Genomic DNA, 9,638 nt, shown 5'->3' with positions numbered 1-9,638 from the left:
ACACACACACACACACACACACACACACACACACACACACACACACACACACACACACACACACTTGTTTTTTTTTTCTGGAAACCTCCCAGGGTCTCCAGTGTCCTCTCCACTTTCCACAGCAGTGATAAGATGTCGACACGATTAAGAGTGAAAGGTGATCCGGTACTCTGATGCTCGTCCCCCTGTGGTTATACTAAATACTCAAGCAACTGAAAATGCTTTGGACCTGACTGGAGAGCCGGGACCAGAGAGCTGGACAGCCAGCTGATGTCAAGAGGGAGAGGGAGAACAAGGAGCCCAGGTGGACAAGGACTTGGACTGTRACTAAATAATTAATGGGCAGCAATTTGGTTTTTTAATCTGTAAATGAGAAGACCTTGGCTGGTGGGGCTGCTACTGGGTCATTCTATCTTTGGCCCAGTACGATAACAAGATGTTGGATACTGATCTTGGTAAAGGTGCAGTTTACCTGTCCAGGGGGAAGTGACCTTGTCCCCCAGGTGGCTGGACCCTTGTCCAGCACCACATCTCCACACTAAGAACACAAAGCTGAGGGATGAACAGGGTTTTACTTTATATTCAGCTGGGATAGGAAATGATAGTTACTGACTTGTTGAAGCATATGAAATTGTTTGATTGTACCCGATTCAGCCAATTACAGCTGATTCAGTTGATTCAGCTGATTAAACTCAATTCAGCTGATTACAGCTGATTGTAACTAATTACACCCCATTCAGCTTATTACAGCTAATTAAACCTGATTCAGTTGATTCGGCTGATCACAGATGATTAAGCCCAATTACAGCTGATTACATCTAATTACACCTCATTCTGCTAATTACACCTGGTTCAGCTGATTACAGCTGATTGTAACTAATTACACCTGATTCAGCTGATTATACTAGATTCAGATGATTACAGCTGATTACACCTGATTCAGATGATTACACCCAATTCAGCCAATTACAGCTGATTCAGTTGATTCAGCTGATCACAGATGATTACATCTGAATCTGCTGATTGCACCCAATTCAACCAATTACAGCTGATTCGGTTGGTTCAGCTGATTACAGCTGATTTAGTTGATTTAGCTGATTACACCCGATTCAGCTGATAACAATGTTTATGATCCAACAACAGCTGGGAGCTCAGGTCTCTGCTGCTGGTATTTTGAGGGTCAAAAGCTGAAAAGAATGGGAACCACTGCTCTAAATAATGATATATTTCAATCATCTTTATAGAGAGATCTAGTAGAGTGCTGTGTGGATGAATGGCTAAATGAGGACAGATTGTAAAGTGCTTTGAGTATCCTGGTTGGATAGAAAGGTGCTGTATAAGTACAGTTCATTTATCAACATTTACCCACTTCTCCCCTTCAGGGTCACTGGTGCCTATATCCATACAGTACAAGTCTCCAGTCCATCACAGGGCCCCAGCTTAAACTAACAAAAAACACAGTATTTTAAAACATTTACAAAGTTTATATAGTTTTCTTTTTCTTATAGAAGAAGAAAGTCATGAATCTTGAGCAGAAAAACCCCCAAGGCCATGTGACCTGTATGCTCTCAGCTCTGAATGACAGAAGTATGGAGGCAGCCTTGTGTTTTTCACCAACCTGAACACACTCATAAAGCAGCTGATGATCAACCACCTCCCTCAGCTTACACCTGCCAAGAAAAATACTTTATTAAGAAAGTGAGCAGCACCAGCTGACAGCAGGCTGGTGGTGTGTTTTGGGGTAGGGGCTGACCTTGGACTGGTCACATACCATCAAGGTTCAGACACAACTGGCTGCATCTGGAGCTGAAGGCGCGGCTCAATGCCTGACGGATGCTTTGGTCTGATGCGAATCAGCCGTTCAGTCCTGTGATCTAATCAGTTAGCCATCATGCATCCTGGCTCACTAATGAAAAGGCCATGCCTAATCCATCACCCATAGCTACTGGATGGTAAATGGACTTTTAACCCTCTCACCCCTCCCAGCCACAAACGCCTCCAAACGTGCAAAACAGCCTGAATGATGGATGATGATTTGAAATAACGCAGAGTGATGGCAAAAACAATATGAAGTGGAAAAGAAACATTTTAAAGGCCCCTGCTTCTTACGTCCCATTTTAGCAACAACTCGCCTTCTTCAACTTCTGTTTATTTGTCTAAAGATTTCCGTGAGTATTCTATAATCGCTTTATACTGACTTTTGTTTAAGCTGATAGTCAGGATGCAGTTTCAGTTCTGGACATTTCTAAAGGGTCATTTTCTATGTTTAAAGTGTTCTGCTGACATAAGGGACTATAATTGGTGGCAGTACTGGCCTTTTAAACAGACGATCTCTGCATAAAAAGCCAGACTCAGACTCTTTTCCCATCCTAACCCAGCAGATGTTTATTGTTTAGGATTCCCATTTGCTGGACTTTCCATCCAGCCATACTTCCTGGGGTCCATCATTAAAAATACAAACATAAAACAAAAAATATTCAAAATGGATGACGGATGAAAAGTGTAACATACATGTCAGTACAGTCATTGATTACAGTTCATATAAGAAGATGATACATCTTTAAAAGATATATTAATTGTTTCATTTTATAAATAAGTTGTTCCGTCAAAATTTTTCATTTTTTAATTTAAAAATTGACTTTTGTTCAAATTTTTATTAGTATTAATAATAAAGAGTTCTATTCTTTACTGAACAAATTTCCCCATTGTGGGATTAATATAGTCTTATCTTATCTTATCTTATCTTATCTTATCTTATCTTATCTTATCTTATCTTATCTTATCTTATCTTATCTTATCTTATCTTATCTTATCTTATCTTATCTTATCTTATCTTATCTTTCATTCCTTTGTATAAAAGCTACATTTAAGTACCCTTTTTTGCCTGAGGAATTTGAAAACATCATTCAGCTGTATGTTTGGTAGCAGATCCATGTGAACCTAAATTATTATATAACTTAACAAACAAAAGACTTGGACTTTGAAATTTTAAGATTTTCCATGTTGTAAATAATAGTGAAGCTAATGTCCTGTCATGGACTTTTAGTCAGAGAAGATTTAAATGCATGGTTTTTATGCTAGTTCTGTAAGAACAGTTTGATGCTAAACAGGCAGCTTTATTCTGCATCTATTGGTTTATCTAAATCTTTTCTTTTTGCGTTGCCCATATTGTCTGACAATAGTCAAACTGAGAAATAATTGATGTAACAACAAGCTTAAACCAGCTGCCAAAAATTTACTGCATCTTCTTAATAAAGCTAAAGCCCGAGCCAAATTCTTCACAACACATTCTGTGTCTTTACCAAAACAGTCTGTTATCCAGACTGAACTGAAGAAGCTTTTGTTTGTTACTTGTTCAGAGTGTTTTTTAGTTATTAAACTTTTTGTCTTTATTGTATTTAAAATTATTTATTGTCTAAAACCCATTGCGCTACAATTTCTAATTCATTGTTTTAAACCGATGTCAAATCAGATGTTGATTTTTGCAGATTTATACATTACAGTTTCATCAGCATAAATTGTTAATTTAGCATATTTTAATATAAGATCATTAGCATACAAAAGTGGACCAAGACAGCTGCCTTGTGGTATTCCACAGTCGACTAACACAGTTTCTGAAAAACTATCATTGAAATACACACTCTGTGATCTGTGACAAATACCTCATTCATCTTTACATTGGGTGGCTGTTGCAGAATTGTTAGGGAAGTTGTTCTTCTAATGCGAGAGTTGGCGGTTCAATTCCACTGATATTCAGTCACATGTGGAAGTGTCCCTGGGCAAGACACTGAACCACCACTGCAGCTGGCCCACAACCGGGCAAGGGACACTGAGCTCCATCCATCCATACATCCATCCATCTATCCAATCAACCAACCATACATCCGTCCATCCATTCATATATCCATCTAGTTATTCATCCATCCATCCATCCATTATCTATCCATCCACCCATCCATCCTTCCATCCACCCATCTATCATCCATCCATCCATCCTTCCATCCACCCATCTATCATCCATGCATGCATCCATCTAACCAACCATCCATCCATCCATCCATCCATATATCTGTCTATTCATCCATCCATCCATTATCCATCCATTCATCCATCCTTCCATCCACCCATCTATCATCCATCCATCCTTCCATCCACCCATCTATCATCCATGCATGCATCCATCTAACCAACCATCCATCCATCCATATGTCCGTCTATTCATCCATCCATCCATTATCCATCCATTCATCCATCCTTCCATCCACCCATTTATCATCCATCTATCCATCCATCCACCCATCCATGCTTCCATCCACCCATCTATCATCATCCATCCATCCACCCATCCATCCATCCATATATCTGTCTATTCATCCATCCATCCATTATCCATCCATCCATCCTTCCATCCACCCATCTATCATCCATCCATCCATCCAACATTCATTCATCCATCTATCATCCATTCACCCATCCATCATCAATCAGTCCATTCATCCATCCATCCATCCATCCAACCATCTAGCCATCTATTCATCCATCCATCTATCCATCCATCCATTTATCTATCATCCATCCATCCATTCACCCATCCATCATTTATCTATCATCCATCCATCCATCCATCTATCCATCCATCCTGCTCTTATGACAGTTTTTATTTAATAACTGTCTTTTCTGTACCTTTGACATGTAACTACTTGTGCTCAGTCTAACAAATCACCTGTGCCTCCATTCAAATGTCAAAATGTTAAGGCTCCACTTTACTACAATTCAGTTCATTTTATGTATTGCCTATTTATTTAATGACAAGTATTAAATACTGTACACAAAAACATTTATAGCCTAAGCTAATTTGCAATGCCAGTCCCTAGATCAGCCTTTAGCCACATAAAATCTTGATATATTTTTCACAGATCTTCTAATCTCTCTTTCAAAAAAAGCAACATAAAATCAAAACAGTTCAAAATACAATTTAATCCTCTAAGGTCTATGCCCTCTCCAGAGCGGGCATGGACATGACACATTTAAAGGCTACTGTGACAAAATTGGCAGCAAGCTGAGTGCTCATTTCAACTGGGTTGGACAGCACAGACTTCAAACTCTATAAAAGTAGTGTTTTATAACGTTTTTGTTTTTATTTATTTCCCAATAAAACCATATTTATGATCAATCTTTTGTGCCATAATTTTGTGAGAACTTTTATGCATTTGCTGCACATTCAGTGAACATTTTGTGACCAGGAAGTGCTTGAATGCAACACGATGCCAATTTATCCAATTTCCTGATATGAAGCACATTTCCAAAGCAACCAAACAAAAAAAGTTTGTTGATGCGCTTGTGGAGAGTGTGAGAGAGTGTTTTGGAGATGGGATGAGAACAGAGCGTAGTCAACATTGTGCTTTCAGGTTGAGTATTGTTCATACTCAAACTGAAACCTGGGGGGATAAATCTTGACGAGCCGTCTCACTGCGGCTTACATCACACGCTGAATCATCACAGGTTTTCAGAGAGGAGGTTTAGTTTCAGATGATGGAAGAGTTGAAGGAAATGTGCTGGTATTTTTGTTGTTAACAGAGAAGAAGTGTTGCTTTTTAAATTTGTCAGGAACAGTAGCTGAAGGTGTCTCTAAGCTGCCCGGGGGGAGGGGCATTCCCTCCAGGTCAGCAGCCACAGAGAGCTGGTTGTTCGTGTTCTACGTGCACAAACTTATCCAAGATGAGTTCTTTTGGTATATTTCTATGTTTTATTTGACTTTCTTTATCATTTTACTGGAAACGTTGTAAAGTGGGCTGTATTTCCTCAGAGTTTTAGCAAAATGCARCATCTTTACAAAAATAAACCCTCACACAAAGTTCTGAGCAATCCCACAACGCCTGACCCATACTTCTATGAGAGCTAGTTCTGACTCGGGGTGATTAAAGGCTGCGTCTCAGCAGGTGGAAGGAGAAGAAAACTGTACGAAATCCAGTACCCCTGTGAAAATCTGTTACCCCAACTGGTTAACCTTAGAGAGAATCACTGGTCCACCCCTCCAAACACAGGGGGAACAGATTTTCACAGGGGAACTGAATTCCGTGCAACACCAGCATGGACCGGAGACATGAGAATGAGTCTTCTCACTGACTTTAAGTTTGTTCAGGACATTCAAGCATATAACTTTCATCATTTTTTAAAAAATACTTTACTTTATTTACAACATTTCCCCTTAGACACACACATGATCTCTAATTCCTTCAAAAACAGTGTTCTGTTAAAATGTACTTCATTTTATTGTTACTTTCTCTTATGCTACTTTTAGCTAACATTTTAATACGTTTAAGACTTTGTTAATCTTACATAGTAGTTCAGTGGTCAACACTCCAGTCCTGTAGTCCTGAGGCCGCAGGTTTGAGTCCAGATGGTGTCAGGAAGGAGATCTGTTAGAAAGCAAATTCTAACATTAGAGGAGGATTGTTTTCTGTAGTGACCCCAGCAGAGGGGAGCAGCAACAACATTCTGTTATTGTTAACTTTTAGCAGCATCTTGCTAATTTTAGTCTTTAGTTAGCTGTTTTTACGATTTCAGTTTGTCATTTTTAGCATTTTAGCTATGAGTTTCTATGTGAAGCAAACACTCTGCCTTTTGTGCTTTAACAGCTAAATTTCAGCTTCTTCAGCAAATTCCGTCAGCTGCGCAGCTGTCAGCATTCACACTGCATTTTGACAGAAAACCCAGTTCTTCTAGTTCCTGTTGTTCACATGATTAATTGTCATGTGAACAGGGGGGATTTGAAGAAATTTGTCACGTTAGATACTGATTTTAAAAGCACTACACCATTTTCTTAGTTTTCCTTTTTAAGTATTGACTTTTATAATCCATTGTTTGACTATTTTTATGTCTTGATTGAAATAGTTTAGATACATGCCTGAAACACCATCGCAACACATAAAAAATGTTAAAGGCACAGTGTGTTGGATTTGTTGTTTTCAGCGACATCTAGTGGTTGAATCATCCTCCCTGGTCCTCCCCCCACCCCCACCCCCTCTTCCAAACACAAAGGAGTTGCTACGGTGTCTCTCAAGTGTCAAAAACCTTTGATAATTCCAACCGCGATGTCTACCAGCAGCTTCAGGGCTAGTGATGTTTCAAGTGGTAAGATTATGAGCTTTAATAAGTAAAATTATCCCAGCTATGTTTACATGCACAAAATTTTTCAATCAGATTGAAATGTATTCAGATTAAATAATCCAAATGTACTGTTTACATGGACACAATGCGATCATGAAAAGTGTTTACATGCACCGGACTTTTATTCAGAATAAAAGTCTGGACATGCGCAGTGTTGTAAACGTTCAGCTCTACTTCTGTGTTACAAACGTAAACAAAGCTCCTCTGTGCCTCAGGACTGACACGTGTCAGCTTTTAATAAGGGTAGAGACGCCATTACTCCTAAGTTGAGCTGCAGATGAAGCAATACGTGCTTTTTATTTTTATTTTTTGCGAAGCAACGTCTGCCGTTTGCCTCCTTTTTCATCTGTTAAGAGAGCGAGGAGATTCTGCGCGGTGCAGCGCAGCTGGAGCGCTGCTGTCCCACCAGGTGAATGAAAGTCAGCAGACATGTGAACACAGGTCAGTTTTCTACGATCAGAATAAGATGATCTGATTAAGTGTTTACATGAACCTCATTCCGATTATCAATCGACATAACCCACCCTTTCCATTCGGATTAAAAATTCATTTGGATCGAGTTCAATCGGATCAGAATAATCGAAACGGGCTGTTTACATGACGCATTTTTATTTCGAACGACCGTTTAATCTGATTACTTTTGTCCATGTAAATGTAGCTGACAGACAACAAATATTACATTTATAGTATTACAACTAAAACTGTTTTTGACACCGCCACCGCAGTTTGTCCTTCATGAGCCTTCGTAGACAAGATGGCGGCTGCCTGTAGTGGCGACCCGCGACCATGGAGATATAAACAGCTTTTTATAAGGTAAAAATAATAAAACAAGGTATTTGTCTGCAATGATTAGACATGTTTTTTATTATTGTCATTAGTGATTATCTCAATTTCGGCTAAAAGAATTGACAAAATCCTACACACTGTGCCTTTAATCAAACCTAAGTCCAGGTTTTTTGTCTGAGTGTCTGCGATTCAGCCGTAGGCCAGTAGTGGGCGCACCAGGCACTGAAGAACGTGTATATATGCCAGAACTTCCGGTTTTCATTCAGCGTGGGTTTCATGACTGACGGATCAGCATTAAACCTCCGTTCATTCCAGTCATTGGKGTTGTATGGTCCTCATTCTCTTCACATTTAAATCTATTGAACGTTTATGTGGTTTCGTCTCGATTTCAGTTAATGAAAACTAAATTTTCTTACAAGAAGTCTTACCAGGACTGACCTCTGAGACTCTAGACTTTAGTTTGTGAATCCCAGAGCCTCACGTTTCTCTAATCTTCTGTGATGGGACCTGTTAGAACCGCAACACAAATAATGCTTTGATTTAAAGTTCATTGCTTCACTGGTTCCAGTGAAAACATCAGTCTTTGTTCTGCACAGAACTCAATGTCACCTTGTCACGTTCCGACTCTGAGTCCCAGAATGGCAGAACCAGTCTGTGGTTAATCTTCATCCTCTCAGGGTTCTCTGTGTTCTCACCAGAACTCTCTGAATGAACTGAAATCCAGTATTTGAAGTAGCTCAGAGCTCCCTGCAGGGACACACCACTCTTTCCTCTCAGCCACGTTAGAAGTGAAAAGACATTCTGCAGCGTCCTTTTATCTATTTACTGAACATTTCTATTAAAAATCTGTGGATGTTTTAGATAATAGATAACTTTGTAAGATTAGGAGCAAAGCAGAATCTTTTTTTGTGACAATGCAGTATGAATGCTGAAACTGTTAAAGTTAAAACAAGCAGAAGTTAAAGTGAGTAAATCATCGCTCAAAGCTCAAATGATCAAAGACAAAAATAATTTAACATGTTAAACTGGAGAAGTAGCTGATCCACCTAACCCCTCTGTGTCCGCAGGGTTTCTTCCGCCGCAGCATCCAGAAGAACATGGTGTACACGTGTCACCGGGACAAGAACTGCATCATCAACAAGGTGACCAGGAACCGCTGTCAGTACTGCCGCCTGCACAAGTGCTTTGCAGTTGGAATGTCTAAAGAGTGTAAGTTCCAAATCCAAACATGAGGAGTTGATTCAACTTCAACATGAGCTGAAAAAGATCCAGTTTCTTTTGAAAACAGATGCTTTGACATGTCCAGGTGGGATGCTTCCCTGTGCCGTCAGGATGTAACCATGTCCTCGTTGCTTTAACAGACAGATGTTAGCACATTTGGAGATGCGCCTCTGAACCTGTTAGTCTTTCTGCTGGCCTGGAGTCACATTTATTTTTTATGATTCTCTGTGTTCTGCTCAGAATACAGATTTATTTCTCTTCATCTCTGTCAGCTGAAACTTCTCATTCAGCTCTCACGAACAGACATCCGACATTTCTAGTTTTGCAAACACATCTGTCGTGGATCCAGTGTTTTTGTGACCACATGTTAACCCTTTGAAGCCTAACCCTTTAAAAACAGTCAGAACATTCTCATTTTTTTAGAACTGACATGTTTTTTGGGCCTTTAAACAAAATCCAAA

The 9,638-nt window shown here is 39.5% G+C and overlaps 1 protein-coding gene across 1 annotated transcript in view; it reads left to right on the top strand.

Moving 5' to 3' along the window:
- The window catches only part of LOC106533818 (retinoic acid receptor beta), a gene marked incomplete at its 5' end in the record, with an annotated part of 108,437 nt that overhangs the window by 16,783 nt on the left and 82,016 nt on the right, over positions 1-9,638 (top strand). Inside the window, 1 exon segment of the mRNA XM_014030259.1 lies at positions 9,024-9,165. Within this exon segment, the coding sequence (XP_013885713.1) occupies positions 9,024-9,165 (142 nt within the window).

Source organism: Austrofundulus limnaeus, unplaced genomic scaffold, assembly GCF_001266775.1.
Source record: "Austrofundulus limnaeus strain Quisiro unplaced genomic scaffold, Austrofundulus_limnaeus-1.0 Scaffold1029, whole genome shotgun sequence".
NCBI lineage: Eukaryota > Metazoa > Chordata > Actinopteri > Cyprinodontiformes > Rivulidae > Austrofundulus > Austrofundulus limnaeus.
This window is presented reverse-complemented; position numbering and strand designations above follow the sequence as displayed.